Consider the following 26,836-nt stretch of genomic DNA (forward strand, 5'->3'; position numbering starts at 1 on the left):
GTAATTGTTCGCTGGCCACTTTGGCCCACCATTTCGGGCCCACCTATCCACGTGAAACCCGTTTTCCCTCCACGGGGACCTAGAGCAGTAGGCGCCGAGAGTGAGACGCACAGTGCAGGTGCTAACGTGAAGTGAAAACAAGATAGCATAGCCACAGCCGTGTGTGTGTAGTGTGTGGCAAGCAGCTCTTTCTGTGCGTTTTCGAATGAAATGTGTGATGTTCCCTCCCGAAAGGCCATTATAGATTGAAAGCTCCCGAAACGGCGACAAAATGAGCAAATCCCCCACGGGCCAGTGGTTGCCACTTGCCACGGTTTTACTGTTGCTTCACGCCGTTAGCATAACTTCAGCAGGTACGTACGCACACACACACAGCCACACGCGAGAAGCCTCGCCCATTCTTGAAGACGTTTCGTCCGTTTGAAGCACCCTTTCTGTCCGGTATTATTATTATGCTCGTGGTTAAAAGCCCACTTTGGTGTTCGTGGCGGTGGTGGCTCACCTGGCCAAACCCTAGCCCCGTCCCTTTCGCACCCGGAACGGGTTTTAACCGCGCGCGCGGCACGCAATGTGTGTTGGTGCGAAAGAGGAACTCGTGCTGCCCAGACCACCACCACCAACGCGCACCACTGTTCCGAAGCGGGCACTGATTTTCGGCCAACGGTTTTTGTTTTTGCAAGCAGCACGAACTTTGACAGCGAAATGTTTGTAAATAAACGCACCAGCGCTTGGCGCCGTCTGGCTGGCGGCCTCCCCCATTGATGATGCGTGATAAGCGTTATCTAATGACGCGACGTAAGTGCGGCGGTTCCCGGGTATGCCCCTTCTTGGCGTCCGCGTGAGAGAAACGTGAGTCACACTTGAACGCTGGCGACGCGATCATCGCGCGCGGATGATTCACCGTTCCGTCAACGTACACACCGTCGCCTGACAATTACACGGTGACGTTGTTGATGATGTCGCGTTACCGTGTGTTTGTTGTTTTCTGCATCGTGATCGCAGTAGTCGTGGTGTGACTTTTCTGGGCGTGTATCGCGCGGGATCACACAACACCACAATTCCACTTTTTTCCGTAAACCGATCCTCGCGGTAAGATCATGCAGAGAAGGTGCTTTTCGATTCGTTTTGTTGCAACAAACAGAACTTTAATTCCTTAAACTCCTTCAGCGCGCCCCTACGGACCTCTTGTTGGATGAAAAATGGCGATCACTTTGTTTGGCTACAGCGACAACACGAGGATTCAAAGCAACCACGATATGCGGGGAAGCAAACGGGAAAATTTAAACGCCACCGACGAACGACCTCTTGGCCACGGATAGCGGAAAGGAAGCACGCCATACCGCGCCCAGTTGGAAAACCTTAAAATAGCGAAACGGCTGTGCCTTGTCGTATGTCGCTCGGGGGGCCAATCTGTTTATCCTCATGTTTTTCGCGTCAGCCGTTAGGAAGAAGATGGCCCAGATAAAAAGAGTTTCGAAAGCGAGTTACGGCCACGGAGGAGACATTTCCCAACCAGCACCAATTTGTGGTCGAGGACCCTCATCGAGGTCGAAAGGGATGATTTTATTATTTATCAAACCATTTGTCTTGGTTTGGTGTTTACTAAGGCCCGCTGGTGATGCGTCGACCACTTTCTTCCTAATGACCTCGTCCCGCACGACGTGGGTAGCGTGTGTCTGGTGTAACAGGGTTTTAAATTGTTTTTAAATGAGAACCAATCCGTCAAACACGGCGTCCGGCGGCGCCTGACAGACGTACCCTGATCCGCACCGCGTACCTGGTTGCCGAAATCGGGGCAAAAGACGAGCTAGCACGTGGACGAGTGAGATGTTGCCGTCTGGCGGCGATGTTGGCGTGTCCCTCTTCCTTGGCCGCCACGCAATTCTCCCGACCGTCGGTGCTACTGCTGTCAAAATGCTGTGTGGATGCTGCGCAGTTGAGATTTGGCTACCGTTCGGTCATCCGTGGCGCATGCACCAGTCCACCGGGTAACAACAACCGGCCGGTGGCACTTCCGTGCCGGCAAAGCCGGGTTTCCGTGTGTACGTATGTGTGTGTCGGAAAATCGATAAGTTCTACCGGGGACAGAGAGCGGACGAGAAATCATCCCGGAAGGGATTCCGGCTTTTCCTGGGTCTAATGTGTGCGGCACGTGTTCTTGTGAGTTTGAGTTTTGCTCATTTTTTACACGAACCGACGTTTGATTTGACAATATGATGGTGTTGCAGAGTAAAAAAAACTTAATCCTTAGCCGCTCGGGGGAAGTTTTGTCATTTAGGTTTTGTCCGCGTGCCACCACATTTTCCCACGGAAATTGATGACCAGCACGCGGCGTCAGACCTAATCGTTCACGGGAAAGATCGATCGTTCTGATTTGTCTGTAGATACAAATCGGTCCATGAAATTAATCCGATCAGCTGTCAGCATTTAAAAAGGTGGCGATTTGAGAATCAACGTTAAAGATTAAAAGAAGGACGGTTAATTGGTTTTCGGGAAAATGGTGGTTCGAAGTTGACTGGAACATATTAAATGATGCAATAAATACTCAGAAAAAAACCGAAGTTTAATTCAATTTGTCTCTCAACGCAACGTTGTAGCCGTTTTTTTATATTGATTTTCGTTTCCAATTCATAGCCGCCCATCATAACCCGTTGCTTTGGGCTGAGGCGAATCTGAGCCAACGAGTACGAGCGGCCAACCCATCAGTTGTCACCGTTCTAGTTATGTTTGAACTAGTTTTCACCCCTTGCCGTTGTCCCTACTGTATAGGCGCAAACCCGAACTGCAACCCCTCTTTCGAACGGAACTGCAGCTCCGCTCTTGTCTTTGGTCATGGTTCTGGGGAGGTTGAATCCCTTCGAAAGGAATTCAATATTCACGTTGTGCAATAATAATTCTCAGCAGCACACCCGCCGCGCAATGAGTGACACGGTGCGGCGGCCCGCCTCAGTAGGGCTGACTGGAAACTCCTTAGACTGTTGATTGCTGCTGCCGCACGAAAACCGTCAAGAATGCGGCGGCCCAAGACATTGGGCAGGACGCAACGGACCACACTCTATAGTAGTGAGTAAAGTCAAGGAGAGCAAAAAAAGGGGACACGACGCCCTAGACAGAGCGCCCCCTTTTTGGTGTCGGGGAAACCCTCACCCTAAGCGCGGCCGTGGCGGTGCGTGTTTTTAGTCTGTGGCCACCGTGCTGTGTAAAGGATCCGGAACCTGTTTCTGGCGCTCACTGGAGGGTGATACGCCCTTTTAGGTGGAGTTTCTTGCTGGAAAAACTGAATGTCCGTTAGGTCCAATAAAACAATGGGATTGGCCATCGCTGTGCTGTGCTGTCTGGCCTTCCGTTAGTGATTTATGCGGCCGCTACACTTACTCTCTGTGAACCGTTGCCCGGGGGGAGAGGCCTCTGGTCTGTGTTTGGTGTTTCATTTGCTCAATTCGCGCGTTGTCCTGTTTGAGAGGATGCGTCCTGTTTCGTGCCTGCCGATGGCATCGATAGTTTGAAGATAGAGCAGCCTCAAGTGGACCATTAAAGGACCATTTTCCGTTTATTGTTTTCACAAGCGGGGTTGCTCCTTTGAAAGGCTTCACCAAAGACTGTCTTCGAAATTGGTTTTCTGTTTCCGCTTGCCAATAGAAAAATAATTAACCAGAACTCTGGAAGTTAATATTGGGCGAAGTAAATTACCCCCTTTCAAAGGGCAATAAACGTTAAGCGCTCTTCCGGATGATGATTTTCTTTTCGGCTTACCCTTCTAGACAATTCGAAATGACCCCGAATGACGGAAGATTTAAAAATGGCCCTGGTTGGATGGAAAAATACGTTGCCAATAATGTATTGATCGCGCGATCGAGCTGTTGAGAATACTCCCGTTGGAATAGCCTTATTAGTGGCTCCAAAAGCAAGGAAAACGGAAGAAAACTTGCGGCGTGTTTCGGGACACAAGAAAGTCGATGTTGAAAGCCTCCCACAATCCATGCGCGGTCGCTTCCGACAGCGAAGCGAAAAATATCGGATGTCGGAAATCGTGTTACGGACGCGTTCCGGGAAACCCGTTTTTACAATCATCCTCTACCGCGCCCCGTTTGGTTTTGGCCGAGTCCTCCGAGTGTCCTTCAGAATAGCGCCACCGCAAAACATTGATGGAAGGAAGTTTGAGTTTATTCGCCATATGTTTGTCCATTAGGCGGGCGTGGGCCTCGTCTAATAGCTTTTGCCGAGGCCCAGAATCAGGAAGGACGCGCGCGGATTGAAGCCATTAACGCCAGGACCCTTTGATAAGAGAAGGGAAACACAAGTTGGGGGCTTCTCGCCTCTATGGTCTATCTATTTTATGACACCAATTTGTTTTTCACTTTCCGCTTTTGTAATAATTAACTAATTTCTTAATCCCCTTGTTGCCCTTTTTCAGAATACTACCAAAAAAGCTACTACTCCGAGTACGATTGCAGCGAGCCACTGCTGGAGCATGCGGCCCTATCGGCCACTTCGCATCTGCGTGAACGCGGACCAGAAAATGCCCGGCTAAACGGTAAGTTGGGGCTTCATCTGGCCTTCACAGGTTTGCTGGCTTGCCGAGTGTGAAAGACGAAGGAGACGAACGAATCAATCGGCTCGGTGTTCTGAACACCTTCCAGAGGATCGCCAAAAAAATTTAACGGCCATTGCATCATTCGGCAGCGACAGTAGATCTGGTTTTTCACAGTTTACACAGTGCCGAAACGGGGCAACCACCGGCCCCGGATACGGTCGGTTGCTGTCCGTTCCGTTCCGCTTTCCAAAGTTGCCGAATCCGATCCAGGACCAAAAACGAGAGAGGATCACCTCTCAGCATGGCACGAGCGTGTTGCCGGAAGAGCCGTAAAAAAGGCGGAATATGGTTTCACATAATTTTTGGCCAAGGCCCACCCCATACAAAAATATCCATATTCTCTGATTTATGTTCTGTTTGTTTTACTTCGTTCCGGTTTCTCTCGTCGCGTCGACGTCGTCGGGGTTGGTTGGGGGCTGATTATTTTTAATGCAATATTTTCTTATCGTTTCCATATGTCCACAATGTGTGTGTGTAAATGTGTGTTTTTGTGTGTGCTCTTGTGCAACTTGTTTCCCATTACATTTCCCTGTTTTCAACCGATTGCTTCCTGAATGTTCCGCGGGACAAAACTCGTTCGAGAGTTCTTTATTTTCGGGTCGTGCTGGGGCCACAAAAATAGCTGCTTTTGCGTGTCGTTGGCGTTGCGTTTCTTTCCGGCGAGTTTAGAAAATGGATAGTTTATTTTAAATAGTCTTAAACCAAGCCTAAGGTTGTGCCATGTCACAGGGAAGCTAAGGCCACAATCATTATCATAAAATGTAATCGTAAAAAACTAACTAAAATCGCGAACCCGGCCAGTGATGCTTCTCACGCGCGCCCTGCCAACAATTGCCATATGGCACCGAGTTTTTCCTTTTAAATGGAAAACGGGGAGACAGCTGCATCATCACCTCCCGGGCCGGGCGTACTGCAATTGCGTCATGCTCAACGCACCCACGCTGCATCATCGCTCCCACACCTCTCAGGGGTCAGGTGATGAGCCGCAGTCCCGGTGCGGATTGTCGACGACCCTTTACCGAAGCCGGCTGCCGCCAATACTGCAATCTGTCTAACAGCACGACAGGGACGTGGCGTGTGTATCGATCGTCATCTGGTTTTCTGGACACATTGCCACTGCAACCTGGTTTGAGCTGGTGACGGAGCAACAAATATTCCCAGCTATCTGTGTAGACCATTGGCGCAGTTTCTTGGCCCACGACACGTTCCGTTTCCGGTGGGACCGAGGTAGATCGTCCATATGCTAAACGGGCTAACGTACGGCACACGTTTGTTGGCAGGCGATCTGCTGGTGGCCAATTGATATTCGATCCTCGCGCGTACTTTGAACTTATCTCGAATCGGAACTGTTTCCTTAGTGGCCCCTTCCACGTGAAGATGATTTATTGCCACTCGAGATGCTCCACATGGAAGCTTGCACATAATTTTTCGACATCATTTTGTGGCTGAAAATGCGACCGAGGTCGTCGTGACTCATGTAACCGGGTTACCGGGTGGTGGACATAAAAATAGAACCGCTACGAGTCTTTTGCGAGATAATTGCTGTCGGTTCGGTTCGAGTGTTTGAAGAGAAATCCGCTCTTAATGCGATGCGATACACCTGAAGATTGGAGGGCTCATTAGGACATCCGCCGTCTTCCTTCGTGATCCAGCTCCAGTGTCTGGTAGATAGGCAGGGGAAGTAGGGTTATTATGTAAATTATCGATAGCGCAAAGACGAGGCTCCTTGTCACTTGTGGAATGGGTCCTTCTTTCTCGGAACACACGTAGACATCCTATCGGGGCACGCCTGGAGGCCGCCACGGTTGGCAAACATCCCCTCATGCTTGTCATTATTTTAACGGCCGGAATGGAAGGATATCAACCCGCGGGTAGGACGTCGCGCGGCGCAAGTGTATCTATTTCAACGCCGTCGCCGCCGATACGCACTTCAAATGTGAAGGAATTAACGTGCCACTGTAACGTCTATACTTTGTAGTAAATCTTTTGGGTGGTGGCCGCGAACGTGTGCCGCGTTTTTAAAATCCGCCCAGCTTACGAGGAAATCCCCGGTACAAAGCGCTTTTGTTGCAGCGGAGAGCCAAAAGAGGTTAAATTACAATTGTTGCGATGACCACATCGGGCCTCCTCTCCGTAACCCACATTTGGTCAATCTGCTCGCGGGGTTGTACACACTTTTAGGGCTTGACCCGCGCGATTATGGGGTGGTAAATAATACGGCGGTTCAATTATAAAACATCACTTGCAGCGTCGTCGTTGGCCGGTTCGGTGAGACATTTTTCTCACTGACGCGGTGAGAACACTCACCGATCCGATGGTTGCTCGGATGAATTTCGCTCGGCAGGCGAAATTCGTTCGCCCGCCCATCGCAGCTCACTTGTCAAAATTGATCTGTCAAACAACGAAATTGCGTCTCACTGAGATGTACACACGATTTTGTAAATAAATTTATCAGAAGTTGTTTTGTTATCACGCAAAGTAACAACGATGATCGCGCCTACCAGTGGTGGCTGTGCTTGATAACCGCAAAGTTCGCCGTTTAGCAAGTGCGCGAATCGGTTCTGTTTCTTGTGAGAAGGGCCTTCGTCGTGTACATCACATCTTGCGCCAGAGCAGCAAAGGGCAGCATGTCCCTCCGGAGCGGCGGGCATGTACGATGGGCCTTCGATCTCGCAAGCTGGCACCCGACCGCGGCCGATCTACTGCTCGCCACGTCCTGCATTCAGCCCGAGGAGAAGCTCCGACTGTCACGGTTCGTGTTCCGGGATGACTTCAATGCGTCCCTCATCGGACGACTGATGATGCGCCGATTCGTCCAGCTGGCCACCAACATGGCGTACGACGAGATCGCGTTTGCTCGCGACTCGAAGGGCAAACCGTTCCTGAAAAACGCCGACGATATGACGGTGGATTTTAACGTCTCGCACCAGGGCCGATATGCGGTGCTGGCTGGGCTGGCCACCGGTGCTGGCAGCGACCCTGGTGGCAGTGTACCGAAAATCGGTGTCGACGTGATGAAGATCGAGCACGGCGGAGGGAAACCACTGGAGGAGTTTTTTCGCCTGATGACCCGGAACTTCTCCGACGACGAGTGGCAGTACATCCGCGGCAGACCGGACGACCCGGCTCGGCTGGAAGCGTTCATGCGCAACTGGTGCCTAAAGGAGAGCTACGTGAAGAACGTGGGCGTTGGCATTACGGTTGATCTGCGAAAGATCAACTTCCGCATTTGCAGCGACACACTGTCACGGGACCGCACCGTTTGCGACACGACACTGCGGGTCAACGGTGAACCGATGGTTGGCTGGCGGTTTGAAGAATCACTGATCGATCGCGATCACTGCGTTGCGGTGTCGCTCGAAAATGCTGGCCCGCTGACGGCGGAGGACACGCTGCGCGAGAACTGCTTCGAACTGATCGATTTTAATACACTCGTCGAAGGCCACCGGCCACTGTTGGCGATCGATGAGAACTACTGCGACGGTATTATTAGCAAAGAGTATAAGAACCTGAAATGAACGGACCCGGAGGAAGCTTTTAAAGACACAGATATTTTAAAATGGTGAAGGATGCGAGGCGCAAAGGGTGATAAAATTGCAAAATGCGCACACGATGCACACACACTACAGGCGTTGTACTAACCATTTTTGGCCCTCTATATACGATAGATTTATAATGTTGTTATTTTCATTTTTTGGTGGTAAATATACACACTCGTACACAGAAACTATAGGCGCCATACACGGTACGTGCCCGCGGGGCAAGCTTTCTTCGCCGCTGGCTTCCCTTTTGTCTCCTCTTCGTTTGGGTGACCCAGAAAGAAAGTCCGTCGCAGCACGCCGTGAAGTTGTCTCCTTGAGCTGCGCTGGATAATGTTGGCAATAAATTTTAGTCTTTCCGCACGACATACACGGCCAGAAGCGGTGGCGACAGAGCCTTGTGCGCGGATACAGAGTAATAGCAAAAAGGCACGCTACAATATTGACCTATCGCGCGTTGGGTTGGTGGATGGGAGGGACAGCGTACCATCGTAGCCATCTGCCTCGCGGCTTTCGGTTTTATGGTGCAAATATTTTGTTGGATCCATAATGAGACAAACGGTACGGAACCATCGGTTTAGGGTCGCCGTCGCCGTAACCCGTGACAGAAACTTCACAACAAAGCCACACACATGCTACACTGCGGTTGGAAGCCAAACGATGGCTTGCCCAGGTCCTTCCGTTAGTAGTAGGCGCTCTGCTGTGATCCAAGTTTGCTGTTTCTTTTCGGGTTCAAGCCACGCGATTTTCGGCACACTAGATGGATCTGTTTGCAATACAGACAGCACGCACGGAGCATAGTAGGCTCTCTCTAACACGCAAAGGATGCATCAAATGATGGGCTGCGATTAAAGCATGCCGTGTTTGGAGTAGCAACCGTCATTTAGTGCGGCCGCCGCCATTAGTGTGTCTCAAGGAAACTTGCTTCTTGGCTTTTTCACATTGCTGGTCCTCGAAGTGAAGGAACATGTAAGATCTGTATCATGAATGCGCCAACACTGCTCAAAGTGGGCCGATGAATTTAAAGGCACACCCCACCGTTCCGAGATGCGCATTTTAAATTGTTAACACCGAGCGCGCGAGCCCCGCACGTGACTCCGGTGGGGTTATCGGGTGAGAATGATCGCTACCTCACCGGGTGTGTGGCGTGCTGCACCATTTAGCGTGTAAAGCACCACCAGGGGCACCGCAGACTAACGGGAGTTTACTGTACGATCCGAATGGACCGTCGGCCGAATAGTTGGTAAAAAGTTCAACCTTTGCGGATGATGCAAAATGCTGGCAGTACGCCATCTTGTGCCGCACCTTTGTGTCCGCATCCGCAAAGTGTCCGCATTCTGTCCACTGTCCGTGGCCGGCCTATTGATTTTTCTCCCGACATCTGCAGCCTGGGCAGAATGGCTACCCGCGGGCGTTAGTTCGATGACGCGTGACAATACGCCGGGGCACGATGCAATCCATAACCTCACAAATCGAACTCCAAGCGCTCAGTTTAATCGAAAACCGGCGAAAACGGCGGATGCATAAATTACCCGGTTCCTAAATGGGTTTGTTAGGACCCCTGCTTCGATTCGGGTCGATGAAAAAAGGTAATACTGTTTTCATTTGTTTGACGCCACAACAAATTATGCCTGCCACGAGTGAGCCCTTCCCTTGTTTTCACTTTCGTTTCGCCGTCGGCCGCCGTGGCCATTATTTATGTTTCAATTTATGTGTTACCCTTCTGGCGGCGACGGCTCCCGGAAGATTGTTGCTTGTTTCTCGCGTATTGAGCTATCGATAGGTTTTCGATAGGTCGGTGGAAACGGTTAGGAAATGTGCCTAATCAAATGGAACGCAATTTTATAAAAGCGGCCGGCCAAACGTTTACCAACAAAGCGATCAAATGGTCGTGAAGCGGGGAAAAAATGATCCTTGTTCAAGAACTCGCCTCTCGACGGAACGCTCTTCAAGCCACGCTGCTGTCCCGAGCGTGATCGTGTCGTGTGTGTGGAAGGATATCCCAACCCGAGCCCGAGGACCGTTATTCAATTGTTGTACGGGTTGCCGGCCGTCGCACCCCTTGCTGTGACATTCATCTGGGACTTTTTGAACGGGAACAACGGGATCACGAAAAGGGGACGAAACAGGACACCGCCCCGACCGCGTGGATATGACGGTTTATTGGCGTAAGGGATCATAACTGGGAGAGGAAGTTCCCAGTGGCGGTACTCTACCGAAAGGGGGTTCTTTGAACCGAGACGTCGCAAGCGCTGCTGGGCGTAATGTCGCCACCGGAACGCAATTATTTACTTTCGTGATCCGTTGCGGTTCCCGCCGGGGGTTGTGATGCAACGACCGATCGATGATGCGCGAACAAATGGTGGGCAAATACCCAGGATTCAGGCCCAGGATTTACATTCTCGTCAAATCGTTGTCCCGTCCAAATAACACTCGATCGTTGTGAGCTTTGTTGTGTGCCAATGTCCTTGTTTCCTGTGTGTGTGTGCTATATTCTGGTCGTTCCTTCTTGTAATATCTCTTTCTCTCTCGCTCTCTCAACTGTGCCTTTTGTACACACTTCCTCACATGATGTTCTCGTGTTTTCTACACAATTCAAAACCAAATCACATACCCAAAGGTGGATACTCCTGGACCGCCCAGCAGACCGACTTCGACCAGCAGTTCATTATCGATCTGGGCGACGTGCGCAACATCACCCGCATCGAAACGCAGGGCCGGCCGCACAGTAACGAGTATCTGACCGAGTACAGCATAAGCTACGGCTTCAACGGTCTCGACTACACCGACTACAAAGAGCCGGGCGGCAACACGAAGGTAACCCCCTGCGCCGTGTGCAGATCGGATCGTGAGCGATCGCCGTGAAGACAGGACATCCATCACCCTCCGCATTCCTCATATTTGCCACTTTGCAAGACGAAGACACGACACGGCGCATGCAAGTCGTCACACCTCGCGAACAGCGACAGCGGTGGTGTGCTCGTCCCAGTTCTCTTCCCCCATGCCCATCTCAACTCATCACTAATCGCGACTTCCTATGCTAGCTTGGCACTTTGGTGTGGACACTCTTTCCCGGGTCTGGTTGTGAATAGTGGCCCGTTTTGCATATCTCTCTCTCTGCTAACCCTCTAAATCTTCACCGATGGGTCACTGGTCATGGCGGCTGGCGCGTCATTGGTGTGTGGTGTTGGGAACTTCCGGTTGCAACTCTGAGCTAACAAAAGAGAGTCGTGTGCGCGTGGTGTGGTGAATGAGTTTGCTGCTTTTCCTTCTAACTCTTGGCCTCCCCGCTATCTTCTGGATTGGTCCGGGTGACCCTTGCTTCTTTCCGGTGACGGGCGTAAACGTCTCTCCCCTGCGGGAGCGATGCGGTTCGGTGTGGCTGAATGAATGTACATATGAATGTTTACGATTAAGGTTATTTAAGCGTTTCAAATGTTTGTTTTCAGCCGTGGACATATTTACCATTAAACCATGCAAAAGTGCTGCGTGCGCAAGCGTCGTCGTGTCTTCTGAAACTAATCAGCTAAACGTTTTTCTTCCATTTTCCTTCTGGCTGCCCCGAATTGATGGTTTCGGATGATGGTTTGATTGTGCCTCTTCTCGTCGACCGTCCCGCTGCGCTGGTGGCTGCGCTACTGTTGCTGCTCGACTTCTGCACCAAAATCGATACAAAAATCGACCACTAACCACTTCCGAACTAATCAATCTCTCTCGGCAAACCCAATATTTTGTTGTTCCGTCCGCTCCACTCGCAACTGTGTTGTATTCGCCCTCTCGCGGCACGAACACAGGACGATCGGCGTGGACACCGGTCGAAAACACGTACTTCCACTTCCTGACGATCGATCTCGGGGAGCGGCGGATGGTGCGCAAAATAGCGACCGCCGGGCGGGCCGCGACGAGCGAGTGCGTCACCGAGTACATCGTCCAGTACTCGGACGACGGAGAACTGTGGAAATCCGTCACCGACAGTGGTGGCGAGGAGCAGGTAAAGTAACACGTTTCCCCGACCCCAGGAACCAACCAACCTGCCTGTCCAGTGTATCCTGTGTATTGTCCGTCAATTGCGAGAGTACAACGCGGCGGCGATCGTGGCTGGTGCTGCTGCTGCTGTGTACTGTGGCCGTACTCCGTGTTTTGTGTGTTTCGAAAGAAATGCGGGGAGGCCTGAAAAGAGGATTGTTTTTTTCTATTACACCATAACTTGTCGATACTAACAAGTCGATGAATGCCTTATTAGTAATGGCACGAGTAGTAGATTGATTGATTGTGACTACTAATTCCCTCTAACCTCTCTTCCTAATGGTTTGTGATAATCGAACTAACACCCGGCATGGCTTCGCCGTTTGATAACACGACACGCTTCGCAGTATCTGATCCTTCCTCCCGAAGTACTCCGTTTCCAATCCCGACAAGAATCACAGCGCCCCGTTGCGCGTTTCGTCCCGAAAGTGATCATGAGTTCCCGGAGTTTTAATGCGTATTTTTTGTATTATCCTGCTTCCGGGCCACAGCTGTTCAAAGGCAACAAGAACGGGGATTCGATCCGGACGAACACGTTCGAGGTGCCGATCATCGCACAGTGGGTACGCGTCAATCCGACCCGGTGGCAGAACCGCATTTCGCTGCGTGCGGAGCTGTACGGTTGCCACTATGGTGAGTGTCCCCTCGACCTATCATCCGGCCTATGGTCCTGTCTCTGCTAATACTGTTCCTTTTGTGTTGCAGAATCGGAAAGCGTTTACTTCAACGGCACCGGGCTGGTGCGGTACGATCTGCTGCGTGATCCGATCGCTTCCACGCGCGAATCGATCCGGTTCCGGTTCAAGACGGCCCACCCGAACGGTGTGCTGCTGTACTCGCGCGGCACGCAGGGTGACTACTTTGCGCTGCAGATCAAGGAAAACCGAATGGTGCTGAACGTGGACTTGGGTGCGAAAATTATGACCTCACTGTCGGTCGGCAGTCTGCTGGATGATAACATCTGGCACGACGTGATCATCTCGCGCAACCGTCGCGACATCATCTTCAGCGTCGACCGGGTGATCGTGCAGCGGCGCATCAAGGGCGAGTTCGATAAGCTGAACCTGAACCGCGAGTTCTTAATTGGCGGCGTGCCGAACCTGCAGGAGGGCCTCATCATTCAGCAGAACTTTACGGGGTGCATCGAGAATTTGCACTTTAACGCGACCAACTTTTTCCGCGAGATGAGGGATGCGTATTACGACGGTGAGCACCTGCGGTACCGGATGGTGAACGTGAACTACAATTGCCCGGAACCGCCGATTCACCCGGTCACGTTCTTGACGCGCGGTTCGCACGCCCGCCTGAAGGGCTACTACAGTTCGCGCCAGTTCAACGTGAGCTTCGCGTTCCGGACGTACGAGGAGCGGGGCCTGATGCTGCACCACGATTTCCTGCAAGGCTCCGTGCAGGTGTTCCTGCAGGACGGTAAGGTGAAGGTGCGCCTAAAGGACGACAACTACGAGCACAACCCGGGCACGATACTGGACAACTACGAGGAGCAGTTTAACGACGGCAACTGGCACCACCTGATGCTGACGATGAAGAAGAACAACCTGGTGCTAAGCATCGACAATCGGCCGATGGAAACGAATAAGTGAGTTCCGATTCTGGGTGTAGCGGGAGGGTCACACACAGCAGTCGGACGTCCTCTTGTCCTTTTTTTTCTATGAATGACTAGATAGATGTGAAATTTGCCGTTTGAAGATTGCAAATAATTTTGTAAGGAGTAGTCGGTGAGATGAGATTGAAGTTAAATGAATGCTTAGCTCACACTTCAGAATCGATGTGATGAAGCGATGCTCTAGGAACAATCATAGTACACATGGATTTTTGTTTCGCTGGCCCGCTTGGCATTTAGTCGATGTGAGTTTTAGAACCATAAGCGTATACAAAACGGTCAGAAACGGTCATTTGGACGGAAAATGGAGAATTGGTAGGGTTTTTGTAAGACATTGGGTTAATAAAATGGTTTTGAACCTCGGGATCAGACCATTCGGGCATTGACAGGCTGATGACAGGTGACGTTAGGTTTAATCGTAGTAAACATAGCATTAAGTTGTTAACCAATCTGACATCGTTTGAGTAGAATTGTGTATGCCCAGATTAGCTTTACTTATTACTTGCTTTTGTATGCCTCTTGTGACGCCTCTTGTGTTCAAAAAGAGTCGCACCTTGAAGATGCTTAAACTATTTCTCCAACCCTGACCAACCTTCTCGGTACTGCTACGTTTCGTTTGCTGCACTGACATGCTAATGTCTCGCTTCCTTCTCAACAGACAAATTGACATAACGACCGGCACGCTGTATTACATCGGTGGTGGCAAAACGAAGGACGGGTTCGTGGGCTGTATGCGCTCGTTCGCGATCGACGGCAACTACCGGATCCCGACCGACTGGAAGGAGGAAGAGTACTGCTGCAAGGGCGAGATCCTGTTCGATGCCTGCCACATGATCGATCGGTGCAATCCGAACCCGTGCAAGCACAACGCGCTGTGCAAGCAGAACTCGATGGAGTTTACGTGCGACTGCACCGGAACCGGGTACGCCGGAGCCGTCTGCCACACGCCGATGAATGCGCTGTCGTGCCAAGCGTTCAAGAACGTGCACGACGTGAAGCAACGGCAGCGGATCGAGATCGATGTGGACGGTAGTGGTCCACTGGCCCCGTTTCCGGTGACGTGCGAGTTCATGTCCGATGGGCGCGTGGTGACGGTGCTGAGCCACAGCTCGGAGCACACGACCCGCGTCGATGGGTTCGCCGAGCCGGGCTCGTTCGAGCAAAACATCATCTACGAAGCCGAACTGCCCCAGATCGAGGCGCTCCTTAATCGCTCGTCGGAATGCTGGCAAACGCTCACGTATGCGTGTCGCTCTTCGCGCCTCTTCAACTCACCGTCGGAGGCGGAAAACTTCCGCCCGTACGCGTGGTGGGTATCGCGCCACAATCAACCGATGGACTATTGGGCCGGTGCATTGCCCGGGTCGCGCAAGTGCCAGTGCGGTGTGGTCGGCGATTGTGCCGATCCGACCAAGTGGTGCAACTGTGACTCGAACAGTCTCGAGTGGCTCGAGGACGGCGGTGATATCCGGGAGAAGGAGTACCTGCCGGTGCGCGGCCTACGGTTCGGAGACACCGGAACGCCGGTGGACGAGAAGCTCGGACGCTACACGCTGGGACCGTTGCGTTGTTCGGGCGACAGTCTGTTTAACAACATGGTCACGTTCCGGATTGCGGACGCAACGATCGAGCTGCCCACGTTCGATATGGGCCACTCGGGAGACATTTACTTCGAGTTCAAGACGACCACGGAGAACGCCGTGATGCTGGATTCGCGCGGTCCGACCGATTTCATTCGGCTCGAGATTGTCGGTGGCACGAAGCTGCTGTTTGAGTACCAGGCCGGCACCGGCACCCAGAAGGTGTACGTGGAGATGAGCAACTGGCTGAACGACGATCGGTGGCACTCGGTGAGCGTGGAGCGCAACCGGAAGGAAGCTCGGCTCGTGGTGGATGGCGCAACGAAGGCCGAAGTCCGGGAACCGCCGGGCCCGGTGCGTGCGTTGCACCTCAACTCGTCCCTCACGATCGGTGCCCGGGTGGACTATCGCGACGGGTACGTGGGGTGCATTCGGGCACTGCTGCTTAACGGTGAACCGATCGATCTGCGATCGCACGCCGAGCGGGGCATGTACGGTGTGCTCCCCGGGTGTGTAGGACGCTGTGAGTCGAGCCCGTGCCTTAACAACGGAACGTGCACCGAGCGTTACGAGGGATTCCACTGCGACTGCCGCTGGAGCTCGTTCAAGGGGCCGATCTGTGCCGATGGTAAGCCGTCAACCGTCGCGCGAGTCGCGATCGCACACACGCAAAGCACTCACAATGTTCACTCTCTTTCAGAAATCGGTGTCAATATGCGATCCTCATCGTCGATCAAGTACGACTTCCAGGGTGCGTTCCGGTCGACACTGTCCGAGCGCATTCGCGTCGGCTTTACGACCACCAACCCGAAGGGCTTCCTGCTCGGGTTCTTCAGCAACATCACGCAAGAGTACCTCACGCTGAGTGTGTCCAACTCGGGCCACCTGAAGGTGGTGTTCGATTTCGGGTTCGAGCGGCAGGAGCTGATCTACCCGAACAAGCACTTTGGGCTCGGCCAGTACCACGATGTACGCTTCTCGCGCAAAGACGCCGGCTCGACGGTGCAGCTGGTGGTGGACAACTACGAGCCGCAGGAGTACCACTTCAACATCAAGGACTCGGCCGACGCCCAGTTCAACAACATCGAGTACATGTACATCGGCAAGAACGAGTCGATGAAGGACGGGTTCGTGGGGTGCATTTCGCGCGTCGAGTTCGACGACATCTACCCGCTGAAGTTCCTGTTCCAGCAGAACCCACCGTCGAACGTGAAAGCGATCGGTGGCCCGCTGACGGAGGACTTTTGTGGCGTGGAACCGGTCACGCACCCGCCGATGGAGATCGAAACGCGTCCGCCACCGCTGATCGACGAGGATCGGCTGCGGGACGCTTACGGGCCCGATACGGCCATCCTGGGAAGTGAGTGCCGCGCATGCCAAAGGGGCCACGGAGGGAGCGGTTCTCTGATTGGTGTTCGGGTTTCTTCTTTCACAGGTGTGCTTGCGGTGCTGCTGCTGTTGATCGTGCTCGTGGCGATCCTGATCAGTCGGTACATGAACCGGCACAAGGGCGAGTACCTGACGCAGGAGGACAAGGGTGCCGAGGCGGCTCTCGATCCGGATGAGGCCGTGGTGCAGTCGACCACCGGCCACCAGGTGACCAAGCGGAAGGAATTCTTCATCTAAACCGGCACGACCGGCATCATCCTGCCTGCGGCTCCCTCCCTTTCTCTGTTCCCTTGATCGACTTTCCAACCGAGTTGTAAATAATATGTGCGACGAGAAGCAGAGAGAGGGAGGGAGAGAGAGAGAGCGAGGAGGAAGAAAAGCGCTCCACAACAACGAGGCAGACACAGAGCGAGCATTTCTGTATTGTTTGGTTCCAATTTATGTGACCGTTTTGCGTGCTGCCAGCAACAGCATTTTGCTTTTGCGCCGCGGTCACCGCGTGCGTAGAGTGCTTAGGGTTTAGAGAGGCAGGGAGAGAGAGCGAAAAAAGGAGAAAAAGAAACTTTAGTACAGTAATTAATTTTATTATAATTTCAACCCGTCCATTACAATTTACTGCGAACGAGGCGTGTGCGAGGCAATTTGTTGGTAAGAGGAGGCGAAAGTAATGTTTTTCTCATTGTTTTATAAAAGTAAAGTTAGGTTTTTTGGTCGTCGCGGACCCCTTAGGGCTTAAGGACCAGATCGACCGGAGACGGAATCGGAATCTCTTTCAGTTGCTCCCGCTCCCCCGTAAAGGTTGCGAGAAAGTTTAGAATTCATCGAACAGAATCTCCGGCGCAGAAAATCAGACACGGGACAAAGACGAGAATGGCCATTCGATAGTGGTGAGAAAACGAAAGCTATCGCGGGTTGATGCCCGTTTTTCATTGCATTTCATGTAACGAGACGAAGGGCGCGGACGAATTGCGCGATACGAACACGAATGTACATAATGTTTGAACTGCCAATTTTCCTCTGCCCCGATAATTGATCACTTTCCATGCGTTTAAAACACAAACGATCCACGCGGTCACCGAAGAAGCGTTTGGTGAGTTTTCCGTTTTCCCCATGAAAATGTCACTCGAAAGAAGCGGCGAAACCAATAAAAGATTTAGAACCGAAAGAGAGCGTAAAAACATGTGTTGTTTGTTTTGATGCGATCGGATCGGGGCTTATAAGCAGGTAGGCTTATCGATCGCGCTCTAAAGGTAAGCTTATCACCGTAAACGCTTCAGGGGCGATTAAGCGTTACGACCAGCTCGAGCTACCTCTCGCCTGGTATGAGTTCTTGTTACTCAGACCGATTTTTGGGCCACAGAATTTTGGGCGACGACTGCAACCGAGGAGGTTCACGCCGGCTCGTGCGCTACCTCCGACGCTAGTATGCTACCCCGTTACTTTATGGGGATTTTTAGGCAAACGAAATTCGGTCGATTTTGCCGCCACCGCGGCGAAACGATTGCAATCGAGAAGATCCTTTATTCCAGGCTGATTTTCGAAGGGGGTTTTGTTACTTACGTGTTTTGGGGGTTTTTGTCATCAAATTGAAATGAAAAACGAAACGAAAACGGGGTTTGTTGAACCGCAATGGCGTTGTCTCGCGCCGTTGACGGCGACAATACGCGGAATAAGCACAACGGCAGTCGCGTAAGTGGAATTTTATTCATTCGTTGTAAAAGGTACCACCAAAAAAGGATAGGGTTGTTGCAAAGTTAACAAAGAGTGGCAGGAAGCACTATATTCGAGAGGGTCCTTTGCTTTTGGGCAACTTAAAGAGAAGATCAAACACACCACGCGGTGGTATTTGGCGGTAAAACTGTTTCTTTGCATTGTTTTCTACACACCGGTGATCCGGCTTTTCCGGCGATTTTCACTACTCGCACACACAGAAACACGCTGCTACTGGACCTAGTGTACTGCGCGTTCCGCACTCTCTGGATTGATATCGTTTTCGCGCTTTTCTTAACAGTTCCGCCCTCCGGAACTGTTGTTGTGTACGAGGGCAGAGTAGGTAAAAAAACTGACTGATACAAATACAGAATTTATGTACATAAAAGTGGAAGCGTGGTATCACACTATTGCGTTAAAACTGTGCCAGCTGGTAGAGCTATGGCGGTACGAGGGGACTCGAAAGAAACGAAACGTTGTGGTCTGTGTGGTTCTACTGGGGGCCTCGGATTGACCTTCCAGTTGGAAGCTTCTTCGTTTTCTACGGTTTTAAAACATGATTCCTTCACGCCACAGCGCGTCGGCGTGGCCTACAGCTTCTTCCGCTAGCGTAGTTTTAAGTTTTGATTCTTCTTTTGTTACTATGTTTCGCGCGCTGGCGAAGATCTGCGCCGCCACATTGAGCACTGGTTCCGCGTGTTACGTATTTTAATGCAAAACAAACACATTTTCTACTTCACGTTGTCGTGTGTCTCAGTTCATGTCCATCGATGTGGCTGTGTATATAATGCGCTTCCCATTCGTTCTATTTCCTTCCTTTCTGTTTTGTCCGCTTTGCCCATTGCCCTTCGCTTAACGCTCACACACGGGGGGTTTTGTTTTAATTCTACTATTCGATTTTTATCGAGCGGGTGGCTATACGAAAGTATGTTTCTCTTCCATTATTGTGTATTGGATTTTAATATCGAATTTTCTTTTGCCTAACATTTCTTAATCGTAACATGTACCCCTTTCAGCGGTTGGGTTCTGTTAGTTATTGTCTACATTCTAGAGTAAGAGTTACTCGGGCGCGCCCGTGTTTCTAACACACTCTAACACCTCTGGCCTAACTTCTCAACATTCCTGCGCTCTCCGGAACAATACGCCTTAACATGCTTCAATATTTTGGTTTTACTGCCCCGCCCCGCTTACAGCCAAATGAATCCTGCTGCCCTCCAGCAGCAGGAAGACAACGACGACGTCCTCTAACACTAACAACGTGGTGGGCTGGAGCCTAAACGAGCGGAACGAAAGGAAAGCTGGCGATCCTGATATGGCGCAACCGGCACCGGTAAGCAGCGGCAGCAGTTCAATCAAATCTCTCGTCTCTTTCTCTCTTTGTCTCGGCTCGCGAGTTTCGGAAGAAGAATAAATCAGCCTTTACGACACGCCGTGAGATGGGACGGGAAGCTGTGGGGGCTCCACTGACGACGACCTATGGCAAGACCCTCTACTAAAATTAGTGATAAGTTTCTGTGCTTCTTCTCTGGATATGTTCTCCCTTTCACGACGTCATGAAGACGATGATGATGATGATGTGTTTGGCGTCCCGTTGCGTCTCATTTGGCGTGCTTTGCATGCGCGGTCAATCAAAAGAAAGCATACAACGTACGTAGCCGGTCCCCTTTTGTTTCCGTGTCCGTGACTGATGACGAAGGAATGAAAAATATTGTTAAATACTTTTGACATCCACACGCTCCGTGTGTGGACGGTCTCTCTCTCTCTCGCTCCCTTTGTCCGTTTTGATCCAGTTCCGGAATAAGTTTGGCTTCAATTTTCCTTTTCTCGAGGACGGTGGTTCGTTGATTCACTAAATCCAGATGAAGGTGGTTGGAGAGCTGGTGGAGGTGGTGTGGCCACACTCTTGTGGTGGTGGTGGTGGTGATGGGTGGGAAGAAGTTTCCAGGCGATCGTGCATTCCTCCTCCTTCTACAGGAACGAACAGATCGTGAATAATACTGTTACGACGAAGAACATGAGCGCCACGTCTCGGCGTAGGTTCCGGTCGCGGTAGAACGGCCGAGTGCTGAAGCTCTCGAGCCGGGTCTGGCGCAGCAACCAGAGCGGCAGTATCAGGTGCATCACGTCCGGTATCATGAAGCCAAGATCTCGCACGACCTGTCGGGGACACACAGCGATGAGCGATGAGCGATTTGGTCTACGAACACTGGGGCCAGTGGGTCTCACCTGATGCGGATAGCCTTCGCCGCGGAACACGTTTGATATGAACTGATCGACACCGCTGGCCAGTATGTGTAGCAGCGCGATGCCGACGATGCTGAGCGTTTTGCGGGCAGTGACCTGGTTCTCGACATTGGCCAGATGCAACACGAAGCTGGTTGATATGAGCTCGGTGATCTGGAATGAAGAACGGCAAATCGAGTAAGGATACGCCGGGCGCCAGAGGTTGCGAAGAGACTTACGGTAAAAAACAGCTGATGGTTCCATTGGTGGTAGTACTCGTCGTTGTAGTAGTTCAGATAGGCCCACCAGGCGTAGTAGTGGGAGAAGATCGACAGCAGAAACAGGACGATCATGGTGTAACGGACCTTGCTCTGCAGCAGCAGCTGCATCAGGTGCTTGGTGCACTCGTACAGCGCGATCACACCGATCACGATCAGCAGCCACATCTTCATCGTGTTTTGCGTGGCATTGAAGTACATATGCTTGTAGGACGCGATCCCCGATTCGTACGTTCCTGTTAGTTATTAAGAGCGAGGTTAGTAATGTGCCATCCCATCCCGTACCGCCTCGGCGTCCTTCGGATACCTTTAAAGACCGTGTCCCAGCAGGAACAGGAGCAGAAGCGTTTGTCGACGAAGCGAGAATAGTTCTGCCAGAAGTACCACAGGACGGCGATGTGCGCCGGAGGAATGAGGGCCGGTCCAAGGCTTCCGCAGGCACCCGGTAGCCACCGGAACATATCCATTCTCATCGTGCTTTCTTTTGGTGCTCCGGTGTTTGGTGACGTTGATGAGTTTTACTCTAAAAAAGTGACACAAAAAAAGGAGAAGGTATTAAGGTGTGAAAGAAGTGAGCACGGGAAACGAGAAAAGTCGCCATTTCCGCAGGGAAGGCATGTTCTCTAGTGCAATTGCTTCACAAATCCAGCATCAAAGTGACGCTCGAAGAGCCTATTGAGCACTTGTCATGCACCGAATCGTGCCCACTGGTTCGCGAATACTTTTTCCGCATCATAGTAACCTGCTCATTAGTACACGTATCGTAGCAACCTGAAAGCTCTTCGTCGAAGGATGGACCGGGAGTTAATCCTTGTCCTTGTTCCGGAGTCTAGAGATTACGTGAGTACTCGTTGGGTGGAGCCCCTCAAACAACGTAGCAACATAAGTTTCGACCATTACGAAGGGTGCTTGCTTTGATCCGCACAAGTCGCCGTGTTTCGCCTCAGGATACACGGTTGAACGGGGGAATGAACGACTATTGTTCTACATTCTGCAAGAGAGCGAGAGTCCATAGCCGCGTCATCACCTCAACCACAGGAGTTCACACAGGGGCCGTCGTTGTGGGTAGTATATAAATAGGAAAATTATGATTTAACTTGCCCGCTGCCACTGGCGCGATTCAGTGGACTACGAAGCGAAGCGGGGTTCGCATGTCCAAAAATACTAACTTTCCCCGCTTCGAATGCAATTCGCGTGCATCGGCGTGTGGTATGTGCATCGCCGTTCGTTGAGCGAGAGAATGCATAGCAAATTCAAAACGCGCCACGATGGAATTTTTGGGGTCCACCCTTTATTAAGGCCAGGTGTTTAAGGGCCGCTAGCTTAATGCTTGCTACTTAAGGACGACAACCACTGACTAGAGTAGAGTGACTCAGTTTTACAACAAGATTAGTAAGCAAAGAAGTGACCCAACCGATGGTTGACCTTTTCAAGACACGCAACACATTCAAAGCGTCGACTTCTCATTCAGCTTTCTTCACACCGGTCTCGACGGGGGCAACTGCACCGTAACACCACCGGTCCGGTCAGCAGGTACTGGGGTCGCGCGGTTCAACATCAATCGCAACGTCGTCGTCGTTGCCACGCCGTTTGCGTACGACACTTAATTACGACAAAGTGTTTTTAAGTGGATTTATTTTTGGCATTCCGTTCCGACAGCGGCGACCGACGTCGTCCGCAGGTTCCGCAGCACACCGCAAGCCAATGTACGTCACCAACGCACGTACGCACCCGCCGCAGCATCTGACGGAGCAGGAGGCCTCTGAGGGTGCTGAACATGAATGGGATAGGTCATGGCATTTTGGCAGGCCGGCTTTCGGGCTAATTTTAGCCGCCCATCCGAGCGCACCGAACCATTCGGTTTAAATTTCTTTTTTTCTTAATTTCATTTCACAGCTTCCGCACGCTGCCAAAAGACGGTTGAAGTCGGACGTCACGGTAACACGCTCACTCGCGGCTTCATCGATTCGGGGCGGGTGTGTTTTGATGTGCGGCGGATCTGCCCCGAGCCCTGCGGGCTAGGCTTCAACTCAAGGGTTGTCGATGTCTTGAAGTAGGTTCAGTTCGACTATCGATTAAACAACAACAAGTTGCGGAGGGCGGTGTATGCTGTCCACCAGATAGGGTTCCCAGAGGAATGAGCGGGCCCCGTTTCTAGTTCTTGGAGGTTTTTAACGATTCGATTTGCCTAGTTTTCACTGTTTTGCGAAGGGAGTCCCCTGGAACAGAAATAGAAACAGGAGGTTAAAGGCGGACCGTTATTGAGCAAGCCAAGGAGAGGCTCTGATCAATTAAACAAGTGGCTCCATTAACCCGGGGGCCATTCTGGGAGGTCTTTTAACGGGCCTTTTATTTAACGGGACTTTCGAATCGACCACACAGATGAACGCGAATCCTCGCGCTGGTCGGATCCGTTGCACTATTTACGATGATTACGAACCATTCAACGGTTCGGTCTTGGGGTTCGGTATGACTAATCGTCAGCCGAGCGCCCGGCCAGCCAGCCAAGCGCCAAGCCTAGGTAATCTCGTTTCAGATGAGATGTTTACGATCATCTTCGCGGTGCGCGGTCGGTTGCAGCGCTGTTGCCACCGGCATTTGCCATCACGCCGGCCTGATGAATTATGACGGACGCTGGGGCTCGGACGAAATGGTCCTACGCCCGAAAATACCACTGGAAATGGGTGGCATGGCCAGCGCAATAAACGCACGCCAACGCACGGTACACAACGTAACGTTTTCCACACCCGGCCGGCCGAGGGTCGGCCGGCGTTATTACGGCAAACACCGCGTGGCGAAGTTTTCCTTGGATATTTCTCTTTGGAGTTTATTTTTATCAAAGCGCACGGAACGGGCCGATTTATCTCGCGGCGGTGGGTTGTAAGGTTGCTTAATTTTTGGCCCAACGACGACGGTCAGGCCGGTGAAAGTGTGAAACGGCAGAAAAAATCGTTTACTTTCGACTGTTTGTAAATAATTCGGCTCTCGGCGTCGGAGGATCCGGACGGACCACGACGGACCCCGTTTATTTATCGATCGCTCCGCAATGGCCACAGACTGTGGCAGCCGGAATACCAGCCTGCCGCCGGCTTGGCTTTCAGTGTCCAGCTTGCGCCATTCCGTGCCACGAAAGCCACCTGATCATCGACGAAACGAAAATATTAATGTTCAAAAGTCAATTCATAAAAAGGACACATAAAAATGACCCATCGGAAGAACCCAAATATCGACCGGCTGAAGGCGATTTACCACAAAACAAACCCCCATGCCCCAGCGACCCGCGGGGCCGTATGTAAGTAAGCAGGTGCACCGTCCCGGCTCGGTCGGCCGGACGGACTGGAGTGCGATTTCATGCGGCGGTTTCGAATTAAATTTTAAATATTCATGACGAGCCCGGTGCCCATTGGCCACCGGAATATTCTGTGGATGGCCTGCCGGATGTTTGTTGCTCGTTTGCACACACCTATCATCTGTTTTGGGAGCCGCCGGATTCGCCAGTAATCGATTGGATGGGTTTTTGAAATCTAATTTGATACCTGCCATTCCCTGAAGCCCATTCCCTTAGGGCGAATACCGGATCTTGGTCGGCCCCATTTTTTATCACCCATTTTCATACGCCGGCTTACGGTGTTTGAAATGTGCCAGAAACAGGCCATTTGAATAACTCATGAATTGTTAGTGTTTTTAAGGGCCTTAGAAAACATTCGCAAATGTGTTAGATAACGCTTCGTAACAGTTCGATTTGATAGGGCCCCAAAAAAGGGGCCCGAAACGTTGGTGCCAATCCGCCGGCCATACTTTCAGTGACTGTCGGAGCATGGTAACCTGGAGCGGCCGCCCCGGGAGTCTGCCAACAGCCGACTAGCTGTGCTGGTGGGTGTGCCACCGACCGACCTTGCGACTTTCGTTGGCCACAAACCAACAGCTCATTGGAAATGCAAACAGGTCACGGGGAACAGGCTGCCGCGGCAAACAGCGTGCCAGAATGTGTCACCGTGGCCCGGACCCGGTGGCACCTTACTTTGAATTAGTTCCAAAACGTTGGCACGGATACGCCCCGCATACGATGTCCTTAGGCGGGCTTGGAACGCCTAAACAAGATAGGGAAGCGTAGATAAGTGCCTCATCGGGAAGAGGGGGCTTCGAGATTTATATAAGGTGCGGATACTCACCTACCGATCCGGGTTCACGGTTGGTCCTCGATGTCGAATCGCTTCCTTCGACAGCTTCTGGTGATGACAACGACCCGACGGCAGAGTGAATTGTGGCGAAACAGGTGCGCCAACTTGACCTCTCGAGAAACACACGAAACAAGTTGGAAGACGACGATGGCGACAGGTGGCCCTTTTAGCTCTCAGCGGTCAGCATTTGGGAACCATGGCGGTCACCGTTGGCCGTAGGTGCTAGGTGGACGGTTGCCGGGCAACAGCTCATAATGTTTCCGTTCCGTCGCAGAGCTTCACTGGGCACGGTGTACTGCGATCACCATAATTCCATATGGTTTTGGCTTCAAAGGCTCCGGCAAAAACACACGCGCATACACTACACGCACAGCACCGCGGCTTGGGCTTCGGAGTGGTTCCGGCGATTGCTCTGAGCAGCCCCCCTCGACACGGCTGTGGCCAACTGGTCGGTGGGCAAGATTCGCGTGGCATCCATCAGGGGCTTCATTTCAGCCATCCTTTACTCACACGCACACACGCTCGTACACACGTTACTATCGCACCGTTCGCACTCTCTCTCTCGCGCACGCCACCCTACTCTCAATCTCTCTCTCGCTCTCTCTCACGATAATGGACGCTCACTTCTCGGCAGCCCATCGCCGTCGTTGCGGTTGGGATGCCTACTCGGATAGGAAATTTTGCACACACAATAAACACACCCCCTTTTAGGGTAAATTTTTCACTCACAAACCGCACGGATGAAGAAGAAATGCGGGTGCCGTTATGTTTATCAAAAACTTCCCAACACGCATTACAGGGGCCGGAGTGAACGGATGCGTCGGCCAGGCGCCATCGATGTGATAACGTTAGATTGCACTGCGTGGACACTGGCGGACTGGTTTTTCCTTCGCGTAATCCCCACCACTGGAGGCATCTTTCGTAACAACGGAATCAAGTTAACGACACCGTCCGTTACTCACGTAACACCGTTCGGGCAGAGGGGCCCGAACACCCCAGTAAAGCCCACCAGTCATTCGTGGAGCCTTGCACCACTATAATGCGATAGATAAAAGATGGTCCTCCAGGTGTTCCGTCCGTCCGTCTCTCGCGGGCGGGCCACGTCGATTGCGGTGTCAAATTAGCACATTTTCACGCCTCAATCGGTAGGTGGTTTACAATACGCACCACACAAAGGAAACGGGATTTCGTTGCCCCTGGTTCAGGTGCTAATTTTGGCAAACAATAAGCAGATGGCTTATACTGGGATACGGTCTCAGGCCTCAGCGCAGGGTTCTGGTTGGCGGCGACAGAAGGACTGAATAGCGATGCACACTGACGGCCACTCATCTGGCGGCGCTCATTTTCTCCGTTCGGAGTCAGGCACGGATCATGAGCACCCGCGTGGTGAAAATGAGAGCGAGCGAGTCGCTGGTAGGTCCAACCCGTGTTTGTTTACGTTCAAGAAGCACGCGCGTCTCGCAGCCCAAGCTTTTCCGGGTGACGATGCTCACGTGAGCTGTCAAAACAATGCTCACGCTCTTATCACCGCAGCGAGCGCCAGTGATTATTGATCGCCGTGGCGCTAATGACGCCGTCATTCGCCAGTGTCCTGGCAGAGTGACGACCTGTGTCACTACGTCACGCCTTGGCCGCTCTCTCCCGGTGTTGCCTGGTGTTTCTCTGTTTCTTTATGCTAATTTGCCCCCCAACACA

The 26,836-nt window shown here is 52.0% G+C and overlaps 3 protein-coding genes across 3 annotated transcripts; 2 read left to right on the forward strand and 1 right to left on the reverse strand.

Annotated features, from left to right (window-relative positions):
* The first annotated feature begins 271 nt into the window (after nucleotides 1–271).
* LOC128279198 (neurexin-4) lies at nucleotides 272–17,914 on the forward strand. The gene is made up of 8 exons (XM_053017917.1): nucleotides 272–353; nucleotides 4,415–4,534; nucleotides 10,754–10,950; nucleotides 12,651–12,792; nucleotides 12,865–13,756; nucleotides 14,439–15,988; nucleotides 16,061–16,720; nucleotides 16,796–17,914. The coding sequence occupies exons 1-8, from the start codon at nucleotides 272–274 to the stop codon at nucleotides 16,984–16,986; spliced, it is 3,834 nt and encodes a 1,277-aa protein (XP_052873877.1). The 3' UTR covers nucleotides 16,987–17,914.
* On the forward strand, nucleotides 7,007–8,298 carry LOC128268369 (L-aminoadipate-semialdehyde dehydrogenase-phosphopantetheinyl transferase). The gene has a single exon (XM_053005436.1). The coding sequence runs from the start codon at nucleotides 7,222–7,224 to the stop codon at nucleotides 8,110–8,112; it is 891 nt and encodes a 296-aa protein (XP_052861396.1). The 5' UTR covers nucleotides 7,007–7,221; the 3' UTR covers nucleotides 8,113–8,298.
* Nucleotides 17,915–18,475: 561 nt separating the features above from the next.
* Nucleotides 18,476–21,433, reverse strand: LOC128279145 (uncharacterized). Its single transcript, XM_053017864.1, has 4 exons — nucleotides 21,268–21,433; nucleotides 20,922–21,196; nucleotides 20,686–20,856; nucleotides 18,476–20,616 (listed from the first exon to the last, which is right to left on the reverse strand). Exons 1-4 carry the CDS (start codon nucleotides 21,431–21,433, stop codon nucleotides 20,428–20,430), a joined length of 801 nt encoding a protein of 266 aa, XP_052873824.1. The 3' UTR covers nucleotides 18,476–20,427.
* Nucleotides 21,434–26,836: the final 5,403 nt, after the last annotated feature.

Source organism: Anopheles cruzii, chromosome 2, assembly GCF_943734635.1.
Source record: "Anopheles cruzii chromosome 2, idAnoCruzAS_RS32_06, whole genome shotgun sequence".
In the NCBI taxonomy this organism is placed as follows: Eukaryota; Metazoa; Arthropoda; class Insecta; order Diptera; family Culicidae; genus Anopheles; species Anopheles cruzii.

Coding starts and splice junctions, on each gene's coding strand:
- LOC128279198 (XM_053017917.1), top strand. CDS start 272: ATGAGCAAATCCCCCACGGGCCAGTGGTTGCCACTTGCCACGGTTTTA. Junction 13,757..14,438: donor CGGCCGATGGAAACGAATAA/GTGAGTTCCGAT, acceptor CCTTCTCAACAG/ACAAATTGACATAACGACCG. Junction 15,989..16,060: donor GGGGCCGATCTGTGCCGATG/GTAAGCCGTCAA, acceptor ACTCTCTTTCAG/AAATCGGTGTCAATATGCGA.
- LOC128268369 (XM_053005436.1), top strand. CDS start 7,222: ATGTCCCTCCGGAGCGGCGGGCATGTACGATGGGCCTTCGATCTCGCA.
- LOC128279145 (XM_053017864.1), bottom strand. CDS start 21,433: ATGAGAATGGATATGTTCCGGTGGCTACCGGGTGCCTGCGGAAGCCTT. Junction 20,857..20,921: donor ACCATCAGCTGTTTTTTACC/GTAAGTCTCTTC, acceptor TCTTCATTCCAG/ATCACCGAGCTCATATCAAC. Junction 20,617..20,685: donor GCGAAGGCTATCCGCATCAG/GTGAGACCCACT, acceptor TGTCCCCGACAG/GTCGTGCGAGATCTTGGCTT.